The 25667-nt window shown below is 46.4% G+C and overlaps 1 protein-coding gene across 17 annotated transcripts; it reads left to right on the plus strand.

The window, feature by feature from the left end:
• Window positions 1-1685: 1685 nt before the first annotated feature.
• Window positions 1686-25487, plus strand: MSH5 (mutS homolog 5). 17 transcript variants are annotated; one of them, XM_059399868.1, is made up of 27 exons: window positions 1686-1732; window positions 2497-2818; window positions 3251-3334; window positions 3423-3586; window positions 3831-3954; window positions 4427-4507; window positions 4687-4749; window positions 5522-5643; window positions 5830-5939; window positions 6181-6216; window positions 6571-6653; window positions 7404-7449; window positions 12745-12883; window positions 13006-13068; window positions 19284-19412; window positions 19708-19780; window positions 19935-20044; window positions 20480-20560; window positions 22232-22319; window positions 22529-22718; window positions 22836-22962; window positions 23580-23729; window positions 24084-24161; window positions 24336-24479; window positions 24660-24797; window positions 24951-25024; window positions 25241-25487. In XM_059399868.1, the coding sequence occupies exons 3-27, from the start codon at window positions 3271-3273 to the stop codon at window positions 25350-25352; spliced, it is 2589 nt and encodes an 862-aa protein (XP_059255851.1). In that variant the 5' UTR covers window positions 1686-1732; window positions 2497-2818; window positions 3251-3270; the 3' UTR covers window positions 25353-25487. The 17 variants fall into 17 exon arrangements, with proteins under 17 accessions (XP_059255851.1, XP_059255867.1, XP_059255868.1 ...); XM_059399869.1 differs by lacking the exon at window positions 1686-1732 and having other exon boundaries at window positions 2184-2756; XM_059399870.1 differs by lacking the exon at window positions 1686-1732 and having other exon boundaries at window positions 2185-2818; window positions 24087-24161.
• Window positions 25488-25667: the final 180 nt, after the last annotated feature.

A 25667-nucleotide genomic window follows, 5' to 3' on the forward strand; every position in this document is an offset into this window, starting at 1 on the left:
GGGGTTATTGTGGCCCTAGAATAGAGTTGCACTGATCCTGGAGAGGATGGTAGCTGGTCTTAAGCAAAGATCAGAAGGGCATAATGTAAGTGGAGTCCTTGGGGACACAAATAAGTAGGGAGGTAGAGGAAGAGTAACTTGATTTTTGGAGGTTCTGTCAAATTCTTTATGAACTGCTGAAAAACGGCTTAAAAATATGTCCTCCAAACTGGACACATTCCGGCCTCCGTATCTTGAATCTCTCTCCTACCCTACCATATCTTCTCTTTCTTTCTCACCACCTGTTGTCTAACAGACCCACAGTTACAGAAAAACACAGTGGAAGTGTAAGGACGTAGAGAAGCAAAACAGGACTTGACACTGAAAGAAAAGGAGACTTTGAGGAGGACTGGGGTGGAGTGAGAGTCGTGCTGCTGGAAACCAGCAGTTAGTGGTTTCCTCTTCTGCTTCCTCTTCTGTGGGTTTTCGCCTCCCTGGGGGAAGGCCTATCTCTCTCCTCCCCAGTGAGAAGATATATTCAGTGTTTGCTTCCTTGAATTCTAAGATCCTGTAAGGTTGTAGGATGATTTCATGAGTGTGTGTGTTGGGGGGGAGGATCTCCTCCATGGGTGATCCTCAGATTCTGCACACAAATCCCTTCCACATGAGGAAGGAGGTCAAAACACCCCTACTCAGGACCCTCTTCTGTTCCAGCCGATCAATGTCTATCAGAGAATCTGCCCCACAAAGATCTCCCTTGTGGGAGATGCCTCAGGCAAATAGGGCCGGGCCTGAGCTCAAACAGGTTTTGGCAGCTTCTTTCCTGCCTTTTTCTGTCCTATGGCTTTATGGCTAGAGCTGGTTTGATCATCAATATTGACTTTGGGTGGCTGGCATGGCTACCCACAAGGTATTTCTCCTTAATTTCCCAGATGACAGGTAATGCTGCCCTCTCCTGGTACTATCCAGCAGTGCCCCCTGGGCTGCGCCCCCAAATCCTCTATCAGAGACATTTCCCTCGTCTCACCTCCTTACCCCGGCTTTTCTCCTAACTCAGTATCTAACCTTTCCTTCAAAGGGTGGTTTTTTATTTCACTCCCTTGCCTTCCTTGGCTTGGTAAACCAGTCTCTAATCTCTTTTCACCCCAGATTGGAAGGTGTGTTGCTCCCTGACACGCCTTAGAGTTGTGACGTCTCTTCCAGGTTTCCATAGCTCCATTGCTCAACAATTTGCCAGGGGTAACCATTAACCTAGTCCTTAACTCCCTCCCCTACCTTCCTTGCTGGAGGGGATTTTCTAGTCTTTTCGTGGTAGAAGCCGGTTAACCCACCATTTTCTCTCACCTCCTGGATGGGATCTCCCCATCTCAGGGTACCTAGGACAAAGCTGGAGAGGAAGATGCATTTTAAGGGATATTATTTTATTTTATTTTTCATTTAACTTATTTTTTTTTATAAAAAGATCATATTTATTTGTTTGTCAGAGAGAGAGGGCGCAAGGCGGGGAGCAGCAGGCTGAGGGGAAAGCAGGCTCCCCGCTGAGCAAGGAACCTGATGTGGGGCTTGGTCCCAGGATCCTGAAATCATGATCTGAGCTGAAAGCAGACTCTTTTTTTTTTTTTTTTTTTTTTGAAAGCAGACTCTTAATGGACTGAGGCACCCAGGCGTCCCAAGGGATCTATTTTTAAAAAGTATATATTTATTTCTGTCCCCCTCATAATCTCCTTGCTTCTCTTCTCACACACATTAGAAGGTAAGCTTCATGAAGCCCATAATTAATGTTCAGTACTTTGAGTCTGCCACCTGGTCCAGAGTAGGCACTAAATAGTTGCTGGGTGAGTGAATGACACCCCTCTGTCTTTAGGGGTGTGGGTGTGTGCACCTGCAGAGGGCTATAGGGGGTGTAGGTGTTCTCAGGTCTACTCTCCACCGGAGTTTGGTGTAATTTGAACACTTCTACACTCCTCTGGGGAGACCAGAATTTAAGTCTGGCACAGTATTGCCCTCCTGGGGGTGGTCATACCCTGCATCAAGGAAATAGGCAAAGGAGGACTAAAATAGGAGTCTCACTTATTTCTACTTATTTGAAATCTTAGTAGCTCTTACTAGTTTTCCAGGAACTGTCCTAAGTTTTCACAAATATGAACTTGGTACAAATTTATTTTTTAAAGATTTTATTTATTTGTCAGAGAGAGAGAGCACAAGCCAGGGGTAGCAGAAGAGGGAGAAGAAGGAGAAGCAGGCTTCTTGCTGAGCGATGGATGGGGACTCAATCCCACCCTGGGATCCTGACTTGAGCCGCGGGCAGACGCTTAACCAACTGAGCCGCCCAGGTATCCCTCGTGGGTACAAATATTAATTTAGAGTTGTTGGCATAGGCTTAATTAATGTTGCTTATCTCCACTCTCCAGAAAAAAAATGCAACTCGCGTCTGCCCCTTTAGTCAGCTCCCCCCTCAACACCCCTAGACCAGTTCCCCAGGTTCTTACTCGAGCTCCCCTTCCGACTTTCTCACAGGCTCTACTTCGCGTCAATCAAAGCCTAGAAACTGGGAAGGCCAGAGGCTCGAAGGCCAAGCAACCCCACGGGCGGGAAGTTTGAACGTTCTGGCACCGCCCCCATTCGCATAATAGGCCAATCAGTGTCCAGCCGTCCCAACCACCGCCATTCTCTCCTCTCTCGCGCTCCGTTGGATCTCCAGGCAGGATCCGGATCTCTCCGACCAACAGCCGCTAGGAAGGGCGGGGTGTGTGCGCGCGCACCTAGTCCTCACGCCAGTAAGACTCTCCAGCGGGCGCAGGGCTGCTAGGGAAGCGGCTTCGGGCACGCAGCAACCCAGGTGACGGAAAACGCGGGAAAACGCCGCGAGTTGCACACGGCTGGGGTGGGAAACTCAAGAGGTTAAGGGTGCGATCGTGGGAGTATAACTGGTAATGGCGGAGAGAGGAAAGATACATACCCCCTCCCACAGGGCCCTCCAGCCAAAGTACAACCTCCGCGTGACCGAAATGGGGGTGGGGCGAGTGAAGTTTTGCATAGTCTGGACTTTAGTGACGTACCTGAGAAGTCGCCTGTCAAAGTGTCCCACAGATGGGGCGCCTGGGTGGCTCAGTGGGTTAGGCCTCTGCCTTCGGCTTGGGTCCTGGGATCGAGCCCCGCATCGGGCTCTCTGTTGGGCGGGGAGCCTGCTTCTTGCCTGCCTCTCTGCCTACTTGTGATCGCTCTGTCAAATTGATAAATAAAACATTTTTTTTAAAAAAATGTCCCACAGATGTTAAAGACAAAAACAAAATGTTACCGCAGCTCTCCTCGGCCCTCGCCGCCCTGCACCTCAGCCGCCTCCCAGAAGTCCTGGGTGGGTTTGCGTTTCTGCACACCCCCTACCCCAGGCTCCTCGAGGTGAAACCTCGCTCCTGAACTGCCTTCATTTTCTGCACCCGCAGAACCTCCAAGGCCATGGCCTCCGTCGGAGTCATCCCAGGCAGGACGCCGCAGAGCCCGGGGCCCGGGGCAGCCTCGGCCGGCTTTCCCAGCCCGGCCCCCGTGCCAGGCCGTGGGGAGACAGAGGCGGAGGAAGAGAACGAGCAGGAGCTGGCCGAGGTCTTTGGTGTGGCCTTGGGAGCAGGCTTTTGGGTCCAGAGAGCCGGGCTTTGGTTGGCCCCTCGGGATGTTAGAATAAATGGGCTGGGAAGAGCTAGCTAGTCGCATGCCTCTGCTGCTTCACCTTAATGAACCACGATGATGATGACTCTCTCAGGGGTTTGATAAAATGATTATAGTTAAGCAAGACATGGCATAACCCTGCATAACCCAGCAGTTCAAATATGTTTCCTTTCTTCCTCCCGGGACAGACCCATCTGTGTGTCCTGTGGGCTTCAGGACACTTGGGCATTGCCTATTATGACACTAGTGACTCCACCATCCACTTCATGCCAGATGCTCCGGATCAGGAGAGTCTCAGGCTTCTCCAGAGAGGTGGGGGCAGAACCATGGGTTCCTCTATTCTGGAACAGGATGTGTATTTCACTCATATATCCTCACCTGACTCAATCTATTTTATTGACTCCTAGAGGCTCTCTCTGTTGTTTATAGGAATTCATTTCATTATTCAAGGGACATTTATTAGGTGTTTACAGTGTATCAGGTGCTGGACATATAGTCCTGGGCAAATCAGTCATGTTTGTCCTTCAGAGGTTTATAGTCTCGTGTCAACCTCCAATGCCCTCCTCTTCCCTGGTACCACCTTGACAGTCTAACTACTCTTTTCCAAAACTTCATGCTTGACTCGTACCTATGCTTCCAATGTGCAGAGCACAGAGCACTCCTTACTTTTTGAGGGAGGAAATGAGGGTTTTTTTGTTTGTTTTTTGGAGGGTTTCCTGGAGGGGTAAAGGGAGATAGAGGGTAAAGATCCTTTAACTTATTTGGTCTCCATTCTTCTTCTAAGTATTGGATGAAATCAATCCCCGGTCTATTGTTACAAGTGCCAAACAGGATGAGAATATGACTCGGTTTCTAGGGAAGCTTGGTAAGGACTGGGTAAGGGAAAAGTGAAAATGGGGAAGGACTAAACTATGAAATATTCCAGGAGACTAAAGGGTCTTGGAGCTACAGCCAGGAGGCCAGAATCGGGAGAGAGGGAAGGTTGGACAGAAGCAGGGGACTGAGATGTCCAGACTAATGGCCCTTTCTTTGCTTCCCCCACAGCCTCCCAGGAGCACAGAGAGCCGAAGAGACCTGAAATCGTATTTTTGCCAAGTGTGGATTTTGGTACTTCCTTTGCTCAGTCCAGCCTGCAATCCCAGTTTCCCTACCCTTTCTTCTTACTCCAGCCCCATTATCCCAAGTCTCTCCTCAGCTTTATCTCATCCTAACCCTTTGTGTTCTCTAAGTCCCATAACCAGTGTCCTCAAGATCTCTCCTGCTCCCTACCCTTTAATAACCTGAAACCTTGTGAAACTTCCATATAGACATGTCTAGGGTTGAGGGCCTTCCCTGAGAAGAAGGAGTGGTGACACTTTGTGGATAGATTTGATTGTTGAAAATTTCGCCTTTAGGACAAAGGCATTTGTCCCTAGGAAAAAAGAAAAAGAAAGGCTGATGATCCATAAGACACTTCCATAACAATAACCTTCCCAGGATTGCAAAAAGGATAGTGAATGTTCTATCCTAATTAGATGTTAAGTGTTAACATTAGTGTTATTCATTCCTCTATTAAGATGATCTTTTTGACTCCAGATTCCAAATAGATATCTTCCTGAGTCACTTATCTTTGTCAGGTTGTGCCCGTAGCCAAAGATCTTTATGTTAAATGTAAAATAAAGAGAGAAATAGGGAAGATTTGGTTCTTGTTTCAGCTCTCCATTAAGTGCCTGTGGCAGCTTGGCAAGTCACATCATCTCTCTTGCTTCTGTTGTCTCATTCTTTTATTAATTTTTTTTAAAAGATTTTATTTGTTTATTTGTCAGAGAGTATTGTCTCATTTTTAAAATGGGGTGAAAAATTGGGCTATGTGAACTTTCTCATACCTCCCCCAAAATAGGTCTGGAGATAAGTAAACAGCGCCTCCTTTCTGGAAACTACGCCTTCATTCCAGACTCCACGACTGCCACTGAGAAAATCCTCTTCCTCTCCTCTATTATTCCCTTTGATTGCGTCCTCACGGTGAGAAGGGTCCTGGGATGCAGGGGCTGGGATGTAGCAGGCTGGAGAAAGGGACAAGCACCCCATTTCTGGTTTTGAGTCCTGGGAGATACTAGTCCAGCGCTGGAAAATAATAGTTTTCCCTGGTGGTGTTCAATCTCAAGGACATTGGGATTGACCTCAGCTCCATTCCTGATCCCCTTCCAGGTTCGGGCCCTTGGAGGCTTGCTCAAGTTTCTGGGTCGAAGAAGGATTGGGATTGAACTGGAAGACTATAATGTCAGCGTCCCCATCCTGGGCTTTAAGAAATTTGTGTTGTACGTGATTCACCCTAACCTCAAGCAAAGTTAGGTGGGATTGGGAGGCCTGAATAGTAAGATGGGTGGGGGATGCAGGAAGTGGGCAGTGCCCTATCTGGTAAAGTGCTCTAGGACATACAGGGGCCCCTGAAGGGGATGTAAAGCTCTGGGGAGAAGACTGAGAAGGGTGGAACCTAGCAAGGAACTCACACTGCCCCTACCCCAGCCACCTTCACTTTTGCTTGTTTTCTGTCCTCAGGACCCATCTGGTAAGCATAGATCAAGACACATACAGGTAAGGAGATGGAGGCAGGTTGTCATCTCCAGGGAGGGAAAAGGATTAAGTTTAATGCCATAATAATCCTAATGAGGCTCCAGTTTCTTTAGTCCTGGGGTTATTAAGGTCTGTCTCTTTGAGGGAAAGGGAAGAGAGGGCGAGGAGAAAGGAAGAAAGGCACAAAGGTGTTAAATAGATATCCTGCCTTCCTGAGTCACTTATCCTAAAGAGACAAACTGAGGCAGAGAGGAGGGCAGGACAAACCTCACAGCAACCCTTGTCCTCAGGAACATGTTCCCAACCTCCATTCCATTTTCCTAGTTCCTTTTAAAAACCCAAGTTACCTCAAACTCCTCCATTTCTCCCCGACAGTGTTCTGCAGATATTTAAGAGTGAGTCCCATCCCTCAGTGTACAAAGTGGCCAGTGGACTGAAAGAGGGGCTCAGCCTCTTTGGTAAGTATGCCCCTTCCCTTATCCCTCACTGCAAAAGCCTGCCAGAAAAGCCGCTGCCTCCAAACACGTGTCCTAGCCCCTCTCTCACCACTCCACTCCCACTGCCAGATGTCTCTTCCACTCCCATCCAGCTCTCTTAGCATCTTTGTACCTTCCCTGAGCTTGGGCATCTCCCCTCGCCCACAGTTGCCCAGTGTCATTAGCCTGTCATCTCTGTCTTTACCAATTCCATGTTCATTCCTTGGGCTTGTATGACTGTTTCTGCTAGTTGAGCACCTGCCCAGGGACTTGGGGAGGCCCAGTGTAGAGAGAGTTACATAACTGCATAACTACCTGTGTTTTATTGGCATTGAGTCTTTATCAGATATCTCTGGCTTTAGGGTGTAGTGGGGACATCGCCCCAAATATCTACATGGTTTCACTGTGCATATCTCGGTGGATTGTGTTTAATGTTTACATATGCGTTGGGCCCTTGGTGATTCCAACTACAACAACTCTGTATTTTTCTGACTGATTGGTCCTGGGAGTGCCCCTCCCTCCCCTAAGCCCATGTAAAGTAATCCTGGCTCAGACTTGCGGCCAGGCGCACTGGCTTTAGCTGCCTTTGTGTCCTGTATCTGGGGGAACGCCCCCAGGCCAGCCTGCCCAAACCTCTGGCCCGAATGCCTTGGTTTAGACACATCTGCAACATTCCTTTCCCTGCCTCTGCCTTATAACAAGCTTACTTCTGGCTCCTGCTCCTCCTCACAGGAATCCTCAACAGATGCCGTTGTAAGTGGGGAGAGAAGCTGCTCAGGTGAGTCTCACAGACATGCCACATGCTTAGGCCTGCAGTCCTCCACTCACACACACCCCTCCATCTGGTGGTAATAAAAGCAACTGCCCTTTTCCAAATGCTGGCTAAATGCATTTAATCCTTATACCAACCCCATGGGGTAGCTCGTGTTATCTTCATTTGATGTCAGCACAAATACATATATGCCTATTGATGATACAGACTTGCGCACACACAAGCAGCAGAAACACAGTCACAAAACACTAATCCACACATGGTAATATCTTTTTTTTATTGAAGTGTAGTTGACATACCATATTATGTTAGTTTCAGGTATACAACATAGTGATTCAATGTTTATATACATTATGAAGTGATCACCACGATAAATCTAGCAACCATCTGTCACCATGTCAAGTTGTTACAATATTATTAACTACATTTCTTAGGCTGCACATTTTCTTTTTTCTTAATAACTAGAAGTTTCTACCTCATATGGTAGGGTTTTATTTATTTATTTTTTTAAAGTATTTTATTTATTGGGGCACCTGGGTGGCTCAGTGGGTTGAGCCTCTGCCTTTGGCTCAGGTCCTGATCTCAAGGTCCTGGATTCGAGCCCTGCATCGGCTTCTCTGCTCAGCGGGGAGCCTGCTTCCCACTCTATCTCTGTTTGCTGCTCTGCCTACTTGTGACCTCTCTCTGTCAAATAAGTAAAATTTAAAAAAAAAAAGATTTTATTTATTCATTAGACAGAGAATGGGAACACAAGCAGGGGGAGTGGCAGGCAGAGGGAGAGGGAGAAGTCCACTCCTCACCAAGCAGGGAACCTGATGTGGGACTCGATCCCAGGACCCTGGGATCATGACCTGAGCTGAAGGCAGACGCTTAACCCACTGAGCTACCCAGGCACCCTGGGCTTTATTTATTTATTTATTTATTTATTTATTTATTTATTTTTAAAAGATTTTTTTAAAAAGATTTTATTCATTTGAGAGAGAGAAGGAGCAGAGGGAGAAGGACAAGCAGACTCTCTGCTGAACAGGGAACTTGAGGCAGGCCTCTATCCGAAGACCCTGAGATGACCTGAGCCAAAGTCAGATTCTCAACCAAATGAGCCACCCAGTTGCCCCTAAAAGATTTTTTTTAATTTTAAGTACAAGATACCCCCCAATGTGGGGCTCCAGCTCACTATCCCAAGATCAAAATTCACGTGCTTTTCTGACTGAGCCAGCCACGCATCCAACATGGTGCTATCTTTAATTATAGAAACCATACTTCAAATTTAAACTATTTTCTGATGACTTTCAAAATTGTGTCTCTGGTTCCAACTTCCATATGTGGGATGTGCACCTCACATCATCCCCGTTTGCAATTCCCACAGGCAGTTCAAACTCAGAACATCTAAACTGATGCCCATTGGACCTGTTCCTCTTCCTGAATCCTTTTTTTTTCTAGCTAATGGCATTGCTGGCAATACTGCTCAAGTGCTGAACCTTGGATTGATGCTTTGCCTTCACCCTTCATATTCAATTATTCACTAAGGCCTATTGATTCTACCCTGAGATGTCTTTCTCAGCCATCTCCCTTCCTCTTCCCACTGCTTTAATTCCAGCTATAATGTTTTCTAACCTGGAGCATCGCAGTCACCTTCAAATTGGTCTCTCTGCCTCTAATCTCTTCTTTCTCTAATCTGTCCTTCATTCCAAAATACTTGTCATTCCAAAATAGATATCTGAGCATGTCACTCCACTTTTTTAAACCTTAAGTAGAAACAGAATAACAGAAACCTCAGGAGACTTCCCCATTCCTGGCCAGGGTGAAGATCAGCATCCTCAGCAGTGTGGTGTTCAAAGCCCCTCCCACTTACATCAACTTGAATTTCCATGATTATCTTTTTTTTTTTTTTTTAAAGATTTTATTGGTTTATTTGATAGAGATCACAGTAGGCAGAGAGGCAGGCAGAGAGAGAAGGAAGCAGGCTCCCCGTTGAGCAGAGATGTGGGGCTCCATCCCAGGACTCTGGGATCATGACCTGAGATGAACGCAGAGGTTTTAACCCACTGAGCCCCCCAGGCGCCCTCCATAATTATCTTCTGAGCCCTGCCTAAATCCTTTCTCCCTGGATCCACCCTATATTCCAATCCTTTGGGCCACTTTCCATCATGGAAATAACCAAGCCTGTGTTTATGCAGTTCCTTCCAGAAAGTCTCTCCCGTGTTCTTCCCCTGTCAGAATCTTACATCCTCCTCAAGGTGCCAGCCCACTGTCACCTTTTCCGTGAAACTTTCACAGGCACCTGTAGGGAGACTGGCACCCATCTTCCCGTTACTTAGTGCCTGTTTATGTTTCCTGGTTGCACTGTCACATCAGCTTGGAGTTAGTGGTCAGTGAACCTGCTCGCTCTCATAACTGCAAGCTCCATACAGGGGTCCTGCCTGTGGCCTCAGTCCCTGGCACATGGCCTTGGATGTGGTAGACCCAGTGAGTGAGCATGGTACCCAGATGCAAGCCTGCTGGTCACATCTTCTCTGCAGACTCAGAGCTGAAAACTTTGCTAGCCCACAGGTGCACAATTCTTTCCCCACCTCATCTGCCCTGCATTGTGTGTCTTTTGGAGGTTAATTTAGGATAATCCCTGAGGTCATCTCCAGGTAATTGGGATGATTTAATTATCCCCACATTCTGCAGGTGCAGATCTCTCTCCTCAGCCAGGGATGAGAAGGAAGGCGTTCTTAGGGGAGAAGAGAACAGAGTTTAAGTTGGGAAGGAGTGCACATCCCCCAGGAAGGTTCCAGTAGGACATGGAATCATAACCTGAATTATGAACTAAGGATCCAATTGGCCCAGCTGGATGGGGCACCAGGAAGGTGACAGAATGTCATGGTATGCTCTGAAGAGCACGGTTCTAGCCGTCTGCACACCTGAGTTCAAGACCCAACTATACTTAAAAGGACAGTAACTTTGGATAAGTATCTGGGGAACGCCCCCAGGCCAGCTGGCCCAACACCCGAACCTCTGACCCAGATGCCTCAGTTTAAAGGCTTATTCTCTAAAGGCTTCATTTTCTCAGCTGTAAAATTTAGAAGGTTTAGCTTGTCTAAGATTTCTGCTGGCACTAGGCAGTACATAAGTTAGAAAAACCTCAGGATTTTATAAGACAGGAGGCTTGGCAAAGCTCTCCAGGCTGGGGACAGGTGTTCAGTCTGGCCTACACTGCTGCAAGTAGAGCTGTCTGTGGCTAAGGAGCAGAGGTGCCTAAAACCCACCCTTGAATCCCACTCAGCCTTCCGCTTCACTCTAACGTGGGATATCCTAACCCAGGGTAACTGGCCCTCGACTATGGTATGAGATGCATATCCCCAGGCCCCAGTGTCTCCACAGGTTTCTTATATAAAATAGCATGCCTAATGGCCTACTGTAATGCAGAAAAGAATTCATGGCTCACATGTCCTTGCAGAATCTCACACTCTTCATAGCCATCAGGGCGCCTGGGTGGCTCAGTGGGTTGAGCCGCTGCCTTCGGCTCGGGTCATGATCTCAGGGTCCTGGGATCGAGGCCCGCGTCGGGCTCTCTGCTCAGCAGGGAGCCTGCTTCCTCCTCTCTCTCTGCCTGCCTCTCTGCCTGCTTGTGATCTCTCTCTGTCAAATAAATAAAATCTTTAAAAAAAAAAAAAAAAAAAAAAAAAAAGACAAGGACACCCAGAATTAGACAAACCAGATGAGACATTTATTACTGTATACTAATTTAATTTCTTAGAAGATACCTCAGGCACACAAAGGGTAGAAGTAATGATAATGATGATGATGTTATACACCTCTGTGTTTACACCAGCAAAATTAAGAATAAGGCAGAGTTATTAAAGGGGTGCCTGGCTGGCTCAGTCGGTAGAGCATGTGACTTGATCTTGGGGTCATGAGTTCAAGCCCCACATTGGGCATAGAGCTTACTAAAAAAGGGGGGGGGGGAGCTGGGTGGCTCAGTAAGTTCAGCGTCTGATTTCAGCTCAGGTCATCATCTCAGGGTCCTGGGATGGAGGCCCTGCATCAGACTCCCCACTCGGCAGGGAGTCTGCATGTCCTTCTGGCCCTCCCCATGTTCATGCTTTCTCTCTCAAATAAATAAATAAATAAATACTAATTTTTACAAGTCTTTAAAAAAGACAATTTACTGAAGCCTTGTAAAGTGTCCTTCCCCAGTCCTTTTTTCTCTGCAGAGATGACCATTATCATGAATTGAGGACTTACCATTCTGCATGGAATGGCTATATACTTTTACAGAAGAACAGGAAAAGACTAACGTCTGTGCCATTACACCCAGAGGTACTTTTCACAGCCAAATGCAGATAAACTCATGCTGACTCATCTTCTCCTACTCAGCCGCAGAGAAAGCTGGAGCGTTGGCACACAAATACCTCAATACGCTGCTTTCCCTCTAAATATTGACAAGCGCCATCGCTATCCACATGGAATGACACATGGTCACATCCATCAAAACCAGGATAAACAGAGTCGTGCTCACATGCAGAGATTTTTAGTAGATATGTGTAAACATACCCGCATAGATAGGACACTGGGCTTGCCAGTACAGATACATATCACCACGATCCCCAGGGCCCTCCAAACACACACTCTCACAAATTGAGACCAAGACAAGTGATTGGGGGCTATGTGGCTCAGTAGGTTGGTTAGGTGTCTGGCTTCAGCTGAGGTCATATCCTGGAGTCCAGGATCGAGCCCCACATTGGACTTCCCGCTCAGCGAGGAGTCTGATTCCCCCACTGACCCTCCCTCCTTCTAAGCTTACTCTCTCTCAAATAAATAAAATCTTTTTTTTTTTTTTTAAGATTTTATCTATTTATTTGACAAAGAGAGATCACAAGCAGGCAGAGAGAGGAGGAAGCAGGCTCCCTGCTGAGCAGAGAGCCCAATGCTGGGCTCGATCCCAGGACCCTGAGATCATGACCTGAGCTGAAGGCAGCAGCTTAACCCACTGAGCCACCCAGGCACCCCTAAAATCTTTTTTCTAAAGCTAATTTTATAGATTTCTTTTTTTTTTTTTTTACGATTTTTATTTATTTGAGAGAGATCATAAGTAGGCAGAGAGGCAGGCAGAGGTGGGGGGTGGTGGGGAGAAGGGAAGCAGGCTCACTGCTGAGCAGAGAGCCCAATGTGGGGCTTGATCCCCGGGCCCTGAGATCATGACCCGAGCCACCCAGGCGTCCCACAAATAAATAAAATCTTAAAAAAAAAAAAAAAAAGACAGTGATGACAACAGATGTAATTTCTGGTCTCCCCTACTTTATCCCTCACTTCTAGGCTGTGGTTCACACGTCCAACTCAGGACCTGGGAGAGCTAAATTCTCGGCTGGATGTCATTCAGTTTTTCCTCCTACCTCAGAATCTGGACATAGCTCAAATGCTGCATCGGTTGCTGAGTCATATCAAGAATGTACCTGTGAGCCCAGGGTGGGGGCAGAGAGGTGGGGAAGGAGCTTGAAGGTCAGTAGTGGACATTGGGCTTCTTGGGGGGCACTAAAGTGGGAGAAGTAAAACAGTCGTCCCATTGTCTGACTGTAGCTGATTCTGAAACGCATGAAGCTGTCCCACACCAAGGCCAGCGACTGGCAGGTTCTGTACAAGGTAAGGCCTCCCTTCTAGAAGCTTAGAGGTCTAGGTTAAGCCTCTCAGCAAGCAATCCAGATCCTCTGCACTCTGCTCACCCATCTAACTTTATCCCAACACTTTAACAACAACAACTTTGTATTGTGGAAACTAACAAAAAAAATTAGAATAATATAATGACCCCCATGTACCTACCATGCAGTTTTAACACCTAGACTCATAACCAATCTTGTTTGATGTATATCTTCTCCCCCTTTCTCCTTCCTGGATTAGTTTGAAGCAATTCCCAGCCATTATATCATTTCACCCATAACTATTTCAGTATGATTACTAAAAGAAAATTACTTTGAGAAGGAATAACAAGGGGCGCCTGGGTGGCTCAGTGGTTTAAAGCCTCTGCCTTCGGCTCAGGTCATAATCCCAGGGTCCTGGTATCGAGTCTCACATCAGGTTCCCTGCTCAGTGGGGAGTCTGCTTCTCTCTCTGCCTGCCATTCTCTGTCTCTGACAAGTAAATAAATAAAATATTAAAAAAAAATAAAGAATAACAAGGAGCACCTGGGTGGATCAGTGGGTTAAAGCATCTGCCTTTGGCTCAGGTCGTGATTCCAAGGTCCTATGATAGAGCCCCACATCAGGGTCTCTGCTCAGTGGGGAGCCTGCTTCCTCCTCTTTCTCTCTCTGCCTACTTGTGATCTCTGTCTGTCAAATAAATAAATAAATAAATGTTTAAAAAAAAAAACAAGCAATACCATGATCTTGCTAACAATTAGCATAATTCTTGAATATTATCAATTATCTGATGTACACATTTTTTTAAAGATTTTACTTATTTAGGGACACCTGGGTGGCTCAGTTGGCTGGACGACTGCCTTAGGCTCAGGTCATGATCCCGGAGTCCCGGGATCGAGTCCCGCATCGGGCTCCCAGCTCCATGGGGAGTCTGCTTCTCCCTCTGACCTCCTCGCTCATGCTCTCTCTCACTGTCTCTCTCTCTCAAATAAATAAAATCTTAAAAAAAAAAAATCTTTAAAAAAAAAAAAGATTTTACTTATTTATTTGACAGACAGAGATCACAAGCAGACAGAGAGAGGAGGAAGCAGGCTCCCCACTGAGCAGAGAGCCTGATGTGGGGCTCGATCCCAGGACCTTGGGATTATGACCTGGGCCGAAGGCAGAGGCTTTAACCCACCGAGCCATCCAGGCACCCTTGATGTACACATTTCTAATCCTCTCTTAAATGCCATGATTTTAAAAAAATACATTTTGTTTAATTAGGATGCAAATACATTCAACATATATAATGGGATGATGTCTTTTGTCACCTTTTAGGTTCCTTTTTCATTTCACTGTTCTCCCTCCATCTCTATCTCAATATTTAGCTCTCTTTTTCCCCTTGCAAGTTATTTGGTGAAGAAGTTGGATTGTTTGCCCAGTAGTTTTCCTTAACCCGGATTTCGCAGATTACATTCTGTACGTGTTTTTGGCATGTTTTACTCTGTTCTAGAATTTTTAAAAAGATTTTATTTATTTGACAGACAGAGATCACAAGTAGGCAGAGAGAGAGGAGAGAGCAGAGAGCAGAGAGCCTGATGTGGGGCTTGATCCCAAGACCCTGGGATCATGACCTGAGCCGAAGGCAGAGGCTTTAACCCACTGAGCCACCCAGGTGCCCCTATAATTTTTTTTTTAAAGATTTTATTTACTTATTTGACAGAGATCACAAGTAGGCAGAGAGGCAGGCAGAGAGAGAGGGAGAAGCAGGCTCCCCGCTGAGCAGAGAGCCAGATGTGGGGTGATCCCAGGACCCCGAGATCATGACCTGAGCCAAAGGCAGAGGCTTAACCCTCTGAGCCACCCAGGCGCCCCTTTAATATTGTTTTATAAGCAGAGGAATATAATGCCTGATATGTCTGTCTCTCCTTTTGTGACATTAGTGGCTTTGATATTTCATAATGAAGTCCTTTAATTCCTTAGGGATTACAAAATAATGTTACTCTGTCTTCTTTCTCCATTTATTAGTCTGAATGTTTCTGTAAAGAGAAATTTCCTCTCATCTGCTTTTTGGTTACTCAGTGGTACATTTAATATAATAGAAACTGCTTGATTTTCTCCCCTGCCTTTGTTTACCAGCTCTCAGCATATAGGAAAGTACTAGTTCCCTAACACCCTCCATCCCCCACTGTAGCCAGTGTGGTTTTTGTTTTAGTATCATCATGAGCTCAGATTTACACACGTGTTTCAGTCCATTGCATTTTTAATCTTTCTGCATGTTCAGATTGTTCCATCTGTTGGCCAATGGGAGCCTCTTCATGTTGTCTTCTGAGTCCTTTAAACATGACCCCAGTAGGTGTCCCCACTTGATAGCTTCCCTCCTGCTCTCTGGTTTGACAAGATGTACCATATATATCATTTACATCTCCTGGTTCTTTTTTTTTTTTTTTTTAATTTATTTTAAGTAATCTCTGTACCCTAAGCGAGCTTGAACTCACAATCTTGATATCAAGAGTTGCATGCTGTGCTGACTGAGCCAGCCAGGCTCCCCTACATCTCTTGGTTCTGATCCAAATCAGACATTTCTCCAAAGAGCACCAGTTCCTTTTAATGAAAAATGTCATTTCTGTATCACAGTCTGAATCCTAGAGGATGCACAGCATGGTTTGCTTTTTGCTTTAAAGGCTTTTCTGCAGACGTATCTAGGAATTTTTAAAAAGTAAAATACATAATAAATTGGTACCGATGCCAGCAATTTAAATTCAGAAGCACAGGGTTCTTACCTTGTATATTCCTGTACTAATCCTCTTCAACACTCCTTCTTCCATAGTGGAAATTGTGGTTCTCAGTAACAGTAAGAATGATAAGATCAGAATATCACTCATTTGCTTTTTCTGACATTACACCCACAACAGTCTTAGTATAGCAATACCAGCACTACTACCAACGATATTATTGCTGAAAATAATTTAAGATTTTTTTGGTGGGGGAAGAAGGGAAGTTCTTTCTGTCCCTACTAAGGATACAGTCATATTACTGTGTTTTAGTAACTTGGAATAGTTCCTGTCTGTGTGGTTATATCACTACCTAAATATATATTCATGTTCATATGTTTCATTCTATTTTTGATTTTTAGGAATTAGTTTTTAATATTTAATTTACCTTTATAATTATGTAAAACATTAACACAGCTCCAAAATGTAATCCAAACAAGGTATAGGCAACGAATTTTAGTTTCTTTCTCTTCGTTTCCACCTAATAATATTTTCTTTAAAAATTTTTTAAGATTTGGCTCAGTCAGTTAAGTGTTTGCCTTCAGCTCAGGTCATGATCCCAGGGTCCTGGGATCGAGTCCCGCATTGGGCCCCTTACTCATCAGGGAGCCTGCTTCACCCTCTGCCTGCTCTCCCTGCTTGTATTCTCTCTCTCCCACGCTTGCTCTCTGGCAAATAAATAAATAAAATCTTTAAAAAAAAGATTATTATAAAATTTTTAAGATTTATCCTTCTGTTGTTTTGTTTTAATTTCTTTTTTAAGAAATAATTTAAGGGGCACCTGGGTGGCTCAGTGGGTTAAGCCTCTGCCTTTGGCTCAGGTCATGATCTCAGGGTCCTGGGATTGAGCCCCACATTGGGCTCTCTGCTCAGCAAGGAGCCTGCTTCCCCCACCCCCCCACCCCCCCTGCCTGCCTCTCTGCCTACTTGTGATATCTGTCTGTCAAATAAATAAAATCTTTAAAAAAAATTTAAGACGTAAAGAAAAGCTGCAAAAATTGCACAGGGTGTTCTCATATACCTTTCTTTCACTCAGCTTCCCTTAATGTTAATATATTATTAAAAAAATGTTAACATGTTACATAACCATAGTCCAGTTATCTCATATTTTATTTTATTATTTATAATTCAATGCTATTGTTTATTTTTGCTTAATTTTTTCTAGTTTAGAGCCTTGAGAGTTCTTTTCAGATTGACTTTTAATCTGCCCATTTGGCCTTCAGATTGACTTTTCAGATTCAGATACTGCCCTTCTGATAATGCTCTTCTGACACGGCCCCCAGTGCATTTCTGAACATATCCTAACTTTCTGCAACTACAAGATGCTCCAGGTTCATATTTTCCTTGCCCCAGCTCTGGAATCAACCATTTCTCCAAGGAGTCCTGTTTACTTTCTTTGGAGAATAGTATTAGAAAGCAGGATCTGGACACTAGATGTGGTTATTGCTACTGGGGTATCTCACGTCTCACCAGAGACAGAGCTAAGAAATAGATCCATGGGGGCACCTGGGTGGCTCAGTGGGTTAAAGCCTCTGCCTTCGGCTCGGGTCATGATCCCAGGGTCATGGGATCAAGCCCCACATCGGGCTCTCTGCTCGGCGGGGAGCCTGCTTCCCCTCTCTCTCTCTGCCTGCCTCTCCACCTACTTGTGATCTCTGTCTCTAAAGAAGAAAATAAAACATATAACATGAATATTTAAAAAAAAAAAAGAAAGAAAGAAATAGATCCATGTATGGTAACCTATGAACTCATACCTATATTCCTTAATCTATCTATATATTAAAGAACCCACAAGTTCATACTTATACCTCTGATTCCAGGTCAATACCACAGAGGGTATTCCTCCTTTCCTCGTTTGTAACTTCCTTCTCTGACAATGTGAAACCTGCTTCTCATTATCTATAGCAATTTTCTTTAAACATGGACAGTTATAGGTGATTGTTTGGATATTGCATTTCCACTACTCCACATTCATCCTCTACTTCAGCCTGGCCAGGCTATGCATTTGGTACTCCTTTTTTTTTTTTTTTTTAAGATTTTATTTATTTATTTGACAGAGACACAACCAGAGAGGGAACACGAGCAGGGGGAGTGGGAGAGGGAGAAGCAGGCCTCCTGCCAAGCAGGGAGCCCAAAGCTGGGCTCAATCCCATGACCCCGGGACCATGACCTGAGCCAAAGGCAGACACCCAACCTACTAAGCCACCCACGTTCTTCTTGGTATAGAGTGGTGTTTCAACGCCAGCCATGTGGGTTCAAATCCCAGCTCTTTTGTTTACTCTCTGTGAGACCTTAAGCAAATTTTGTTATTTCTTTGTGCTTCAGGTTTGTTGTTTGTAAAATGGAGATAATGCTAGTCCCTATCTCCTAAGATTATTTTGAGGAATGAATGAAGTTAACATATGTGAAGAGTTTAGAATATTGCCTTTCACTTAGTAAACATTCAGAAAGTGTTAGCTTTTATTCCCACTGCTGTTTGCCCTGCTCATGCTCTCAACCAGAACACCCTCGTTCCTTTGAATAGCCTTATTCATGACCTAGTTTGGTTGTTCGCTTTTTTTTTTTTTTTTTTTTTTTTTTTTTTTGAGAGAGAGAGAGAGTATATGCACACACTTGACCAGGGAAGGTGGGAGTAGGCAGAGGGAGAGGGAGGGAGAGAATCTCAACAGGCTCCATGCCTATGTGGAACTTGACTCCAGACTCAATCCCAAGACCCTGAGATAGTGACCTGAGCCGAAATCAAGAGTCAGGCGCCCAGTCAAGAGTCAGGCGCCTGGGGGCCCCTCGTTTCCTTTTCTCTGTAAAGATATCTCCAATAATGTTAGCCCGAATTAGTCTTATTCTCTGAACTTCCTTAATAATTTTAGTCCGTTTCATAACTTGATCAATCTTTTTTATGGGTAGCCATTGTTTTTGGTGCTTGTTTGTTTCCATCATGGCTAGATTATAAACCTTTGATTCATATACTTGGGTCCTCTGCCATCGAGTAAGGCTCAGTGTGTCCACACTGTCTAACCTTGGCAGCCACCTCAGGACACTGGCCTTCACCCTGCGGAATTAATTGTTACTGACCCTCACCCTTTTTCTCTTCCTGCTCCCTTACCTTAGTGTGTCTTGCCCCTTCTGTACATGTAATTCTCTGCCTTTCATATCCCCTCTTCTCTTTCTCCTTCCTCAATATGAAATCCTCTCCTCTATTAAAGCACCTACCACTTTATTTTTAAATCTTCTGGGTGTATTTCTGTTTTCCTCACTAGACCATGAGCTCCTCTGGGACAGGGGCCATATTTTAGTTCTTTGTGGCCTCAGTGTTGAGTGGAGTGCCTGGCAGAGTTTGACAGATGCCATTTCCTCATTTATTGTTTCTTCTTTGCCTTTGAGATCTTCTGTCTGTCCTATTGTGTTTTCTCCTCTGTCCTTCCCTGTCCCCTCGCCTCAACCCACCTTCTGTCCCTTTCTGCTGCAGACTGTGTACAGTGCCCTCGGTCTGAGGGATGCCTGCCGCTCCCTGCCCCAGTCCATCCAGCTCTTTCAGGACATTGCCCAAGAGTTCTCTGATGACCTGCACCATATTGCTAGCCTCATTGGGAAGGTGGTGAGTGGAAGAATGAGGCAGAGCCCCTGGGGACCTAGGGGAGAGAGGAGGGATTAGATGGGGTTGAAGGGATTAGAGGAGGGATTAGAGGATGGTGTTGGAAATGGGAGACATCAAGTTCAGTTGGATGACCAAAGAATGGGATGGTGAGAGGAGTGGGCAGAACATCAGAGGCATGGTTGGAGGGTTAATATCAAAGCAGGAAATGCAGGGAGAATAGGGGCCCAAGGAGAGGTGAGGAACAGGACTGGGGACAGTTCTAGGTTATGAACAATTGGACTTTTTATCTCCTCAGGTGGACTTTGAGGGCAGTCTTGCTGAAAACCGCTTCACAGTCCTCCCCAACATAGATCCTGACATTGATGAGAGTGAGTGTTGGGTGTGCAGCCTGTGAGCCCTGAAACACGAGCCCCACCCAGTGACAGGGTGCCATCATCAATAGGCGGCCACTACAACTGGGGATGGGTTGCTAACAGGGCAGGAGCCTTCCTTTTGATACCCACATGTCTTCCACCCTCCTAGAAAAAAGAAGGCTGATGGGACTTCCCAGTTTCCTCACTGAGGTCGCCAGGAAGGAGCTAGAGAATCTGGACTCCCGTATTCCATCATGCAGTGTCATCTACATCCCTCTGGTGAGGGCAAGAGGGTGGGTGTAACCCCCAGGGATCTTTCATGGGAGATAGTAGGCTTATGAAGGACAGACTGCTAGGTAAGAAAGCTCCTGGAGAAGCTGGAAGATGATGAACACCCGGTGGTAGTGTTAGGCCCCTGAGGTTCGAAGCACTGCAGAATACAGGAAACTTTCTGTCCTCCAGGGAGGTGCCTGGTACTGTATTTTTTTTTTTTTTAAGATTTTATTTGTTGGGGAGTGCACAAGAACCCAAGCAGGGGGAACGGCAGGCAAAGAGAAGCAGGCTCCTTGCAGAGCAGGGAGCCTGACATGGGACTCGATCCCAGGACCCTGGGATCACTACCTGAGCCAAAGGCAGATGCTTAACTGGCTGAGCCACCCAGGCATCCGAGTGCTTGGTACTTTATTCCCTGTTTTATCTCTTTACTCTCCTCAGATTGGCTTCCTTCTCTCTATTCCCCGCCTACCTTCCATGGCAGAGGCTAGTGACTTTGAGATTGAAGGACTGGACTTCATGGTAAGACCCTTGACTTCTGTAGGGGGAGGTAAAAGAAATAAGTCAGCAGCTGAGGGAGGACCTTACCCTATCAGCACTGCCCAATATGGAATGTCTCTTCTATAGTTCTACTTTGATCCTTCCCAGCTCTGAGATTAAAAAGGAAAAAAGCCAGGGTGGAAAAGAGATGAAAGACCTGTCCTCCAAGAACTATAAAACCTTGATGAAAGAAATTGAAGGTGACACAAAGAAATGGAAAGGCAGGGGCGCCTGGGTGGCTCAGTGGGTTAAAGCCTCTGCCTTCAGCTCGGGTCATGATCCCAGTGTCCTGGGATCGAGCCCCACATCGGGCTCTCTGCTCAGCAGGGAGCCTGCTTCCTCCTCTCTCTCTGCTTACTTGTAATCTCTGTCTGTCAAATAAATAAAATCTTAAAAAAAAAAAAAAAAAGAAATGGAAAGGCATTCCATGCTCTGGAATTGGAAGAACAAATATTGTTCAAATGCCTATACTACCCAAAGTGATCTACAGATTTTATGCAGTCCCCATCAGAATACCAACAGCATTTTTCACAAAACTAAAACAAATAATCCTAAAATTGGAATGGAACATAAAAGACCCTAAATAGCCAAAGCAATCTTGAAAAAAAATAAATAAATAAAACAAAATCGGAGGTAACCTAATTCCAGAGTTAAAGTTACATTACAAAGTTGTAATAATCAAAACTGTATGATATTAGCACAAAAATAGGCATGTAGATCAATGGAACAGAACAGAAAGCCCAGAAATAAACCTGTGATTATATGGTCAGTTAATTTTTTTTTTTTTTCAAGATTTTATTTACTGGGGCACCTGGGTGACTCAGTCGGTTAAGCATCTGCCTTTGGCTCAGGTCATGATCTCTGGGTCCTAGGATTGAGCCCCATGTTGGGTTCCCTGCTCAGTGGGGAGTCTGCTTCTCCCTCTATCTCTGCCCCTCCTCTCCCTATCTCCCCTTCCCAGCTCATGCTCTCTCTCCTTCTGTCTCTGAGATAAATAAAGTAAGACACCGTTGTCAATCTTTGACAAAGCAGGAAAGAATACACAATGGGGAAAAGACAGCCTCTTTAATGAATGGTGTTGGGAAAATTGGACAGCTACATGCAACAGAATGAAACTGGGCCATTTTCTTCCACCACGTACAAAAATAAACTCAAAATGGATTAAGGGCCTTTTTATGAAATGAGGACCCTAGGATCATGCCCTGAGCTGAAGGGAGAGGCTTAACCCACTGAGCCACTCAGGGGCCCCAAATTTTAGTTTTTTAACTACTTTGTAACTTACATGGTTGGTTACCAGGGTATTTGCCTCATAATAATTCCTTAAGCCATGTATTTGTTTTATACAATTTTCCGTGTATGTTTTTATTTATTTTATTTATTTATTTGACAGAGACACAGTGAGAGAGGGAACACAAGCAGAGGGAGTGGGAGACGGAGAAGCCCGATGTGGGGCTCAATCCCGGAACCCTGGGACCAATACCCGAGCCAAAGGCAGACGCTTAACCACTGAGCTACCCACCAGGCACCCCATATCTGTTATATTTTTAAATAAAAGTTTTTTTAAAAGAATAAAAAAGTCAGGGTGGGGTGAAGGTGTTAGAGAAGACGGGGACCAAGGAGACAAAGCCCATAGCTTTGAGCCCTTGTTCCCAGTTCCTGTCAGAGGAGAAGCTGCACTATCGTAGCGCTCGAACCAAGGAGCTGGACGTATTGCTGGGGGACCTGCACTGTGACATCCGGGGTGAGGAGAAGCAAAAGGCTGGAGGGGAGCGGGCAGTTTGGAAGACAGTCTACAGGCTCCTTTCCTTCTGCTCTCTCTCCCACTCTGACTCCGCACCTTTTCCTCTCAATGTCTTGGAAGGTCTCAGACTATATCTGGTATCTGGGGGCTTGTCTCTTCTTCATTTTCTCCTGGAGCTGACGCCCAGCTCCTCCCTCCCCTGTCCCCAGACCAGGAGACTCTGCTGATGTACCAGCTGCAATGTCAGGTGCTGGCACGGGCCTCTGTCTTGACCCGGGTTTTGGACCTTGCCTCCCGCCTGGACGTCCTGTTGGCTCTAGCCAGTGCTGCCCGTGACTATGGCTACTCAAGGCCCCGTTACTCTCCCCAGCTCCTTGGGGTCCGAATCCAGAATGGCAGGTGAGAACAGAAGCGGGTGGAGGCATAGACACAGGGGGCCCAAAGGCCCCATCTTCTGGTGGCTTCATTCGTCTGCATTGAGAGGCCACATGTGAGGTGACTTTCTACCCACGGCAGACATCCTCTGATGGAACTCTGTGCCCGAACCTTCGTGCCCAACTCTGCAGAATGTGGTGGGGACAGAGGGAGGGTCAAAGTCATCACTGGACCCAACTCCTCAGGGAAGAGCATATACCTCAAACAGGTGAGGAGAGTCCCTGCACACTGGGCCTCTGGCATCTTCTTCATTGTCTCCATCTCCCTCCTGCCCCCAAACACAGGTCCCTGCAGCTCCTCCCAGGTGTTCTGACCTGACCTGTCATGGAAAGGCCATTGTGCACACATGTTCTCTCTAGTTGAGAGAGAGCCGTGCTCTAACATCCCTCTGTGGCCTGAAATCCTCCCCTACTCTGAACAGGTCCCTGCTGTTCACACTCGCGAACACTGCCCACTCTCCCGCCCTCTTTCCTGATTCTAAAGAGAGCTGAGAGGGGCGCCTGGGTGGCTCAGTGGGTTAAAGCCGCTGCCTTCGGCTCGGGTCATGATCTCAGAGTCCTGGGATCGAGCCCCACATCGGGCTCTCTGCTCAGCAGGGAGCCTGCTTCCTCCTCTCTCTCTGCCTGCCTCTCTGCCTACTTGTGATCTCTGTCTGTCAAATAAATAAATAAAATATTTAAAAAAAAAAAAAAAATAAAGAGAGCTGAGGGGCTCTCCTTAAACTGTGTCCACCCCTCCTTGATCTATAATTCACCTCTCAGCCTTGCCTCACTCCCACCCTGGCCCACACCACCAGGCTCAAGACCCTGTCTCCTCCCTATTTAGGTTGGCTTGATCACATTCATGGCCCTCGTGGGCAGCTTCGTGCCAGCAGAGGAAGCCGAAATTGGGGCTGTAGATGCCATCTTCACCCGAATCCACAGCTGTGAATCCATCTCCCTGGGCCTCTCGACCTTTATGATTGACCTCAACCAGGTCAAAGGGAGCAAAGTTGGGGGGGGTGGGACCAGTGGAGGGTGTTAATGAGGAAGGAACTCTGTTCTTGAAAAATGATCAGAACAAGAAAACCATTCCCTCTGCTGCGTGCCTTCTATATTATGGGCAGGGAGCACCGAGTTCAGAGACTGGGAGAATAAATACTTTGAACCTTTGCTTTGCATGAAGCACTGTTGGCAATGAAAGGGTGAACAAAACCCGAGTCTTGCCATTAATGAACTTGCAGTCTAGTAGGGCGGACACACACAGAAGCAGCTTTACCCACAGGCAGACTGGTCAGTTCTGCAGGCCTTGAATGCTACTGAATCTCTCCCTTGTCCACTTGGTCCCCAGCAGGTGGCGAAAGCAGTAAACAATGCCACCAAGCAGTCTCTGGTCCTCATTGACGAATTTGGAAAGGGAACCAACACGGTGAGGAGACAAAATGAAGAGAAACCAAGGAGGGGAAAACGGAGGGGTGGGGTGCCCAGGAGAGGAATGGGGGTATGTGGGCAGGAAAGTACAAGATGGGGATAGCTAGGGCAGGTGGAGTGTGTAAGGGGGTGCACCTGTGGTTCTGTACCCTCACGCCTGCCCTGTGCGCAGGTAGACGGGCTCGCGCTGTTAGCTGCTGTCCTCCGACACTGGCTGGCACTTGGACCCGTGTGCCCTCACATCTTTGTGGCCACCAACTTTCTAAGCCTTGTTCAGCTCCAGCTGCTGCCCCAGGGGCCCCTTCTGCAGTATTTGGTAAGGACACCAGTCTAGCCCTCTGGGGATCCCTAGGATGAACATTTACCAGAACCCAGAACAGGCTCCTCAGAACAGAGGCATCCTTCCCATTTCTCACTCCCCACAGGGATCAGCCAGGGGTTTCAGGGTGGGGCACAGACTGATTCATGATTCACTTCCCCTTCTATCTCTTTTAAGACCATGGAGACCTGTGAGGATGGGGACGACCTTGTCTTCTTCTATCAGGTGTGTGAAGGCATTGCCAAGGCCAGCCATGCCTCCCACACAGCTGCTCAGGCTGGGCTTCCTGACCAACTCCTTACTCGTGGCAAGGAGGTGAGATCCAAAGGTCAAACACCTCCATCAGGCTTCCCTACCATTGTCCCTACTCCTCTCAGGGGCCTGGGTTTCTGGGTCTATGGGATTTCTGATCCTTATTTCTGGTTCTCTTACCCAACTCCCCCACTTCACCCCACTTCCTGTTGCTAGGTCTCAGACTTGATCCGCAGTGGGAAACCCATCAAGCCTGTCAGAGAGTTGCTGAAAGAGAAGCAGATGGAAAAGTGAGTGTATGGCCAGTGTCCTGGTTCTTTCCAGCATGTTCTACAGTTCTTCTTCCCCTTTTAGGGACCCAGACAGCCTCTTTGCCCTTCAAAGACCCATGATATGTTTCTGAAATCCCTAAATTTTCCCGGTTCACTGTGCTACAGCTTCTCCCTTCTGCCTGGGGACACAGCTTTCTATTCTGCCATAAACCCTGCTGTCCTTTCTCCCCTCAGTTGCCAGACATTAGTTGATAAATTTCTGAAACTGGATTTGGAAGACCCCGACTTGGACCTGGACCTTTTCATGAGTCAGGAAGTGCTGCCTGCTGCCTCTGCCATCCTTTGAGAGCCCTTCCTTGGCCCTCCTCCACCTTCCAAGACCCCAACGGGCTGCCACGCCCTGTTTCCTCACCTTCCTCAGACCCAGAATTCTCAGCTTTTCTGCAAATTTTGTTTCGTATTAGTAATAAAGTTTACTTCAGAGAAAGTTATTGTTTCTTTAGACCAACTAGTACAAAACAAAAGAATAAGAACAAGATGAAACACCAAGCGGAAGTCCACAAAAGGGCCTACCCTGCCTCATTAGAAACACAGGGACAATGGGGTGCCTGGCTGGTGCAGTTGGGAGTGTGCGACTCTTGATCTCAGGGTCGTGGGTTCG

Source organism: Mustela nigripes, chromosome 5 (genome assembly GCF_022355385.1).
Source record: "Mustela nigripes isolate SB6536 chromosome 5, MUSNIG.SB6536, whole genome shotgun sequence".
NCBI lineage: Eukaryota > Metazoa > Chordata > Mammalia > Carnivora > Mustelidae > Mustela > Mustela nigripes.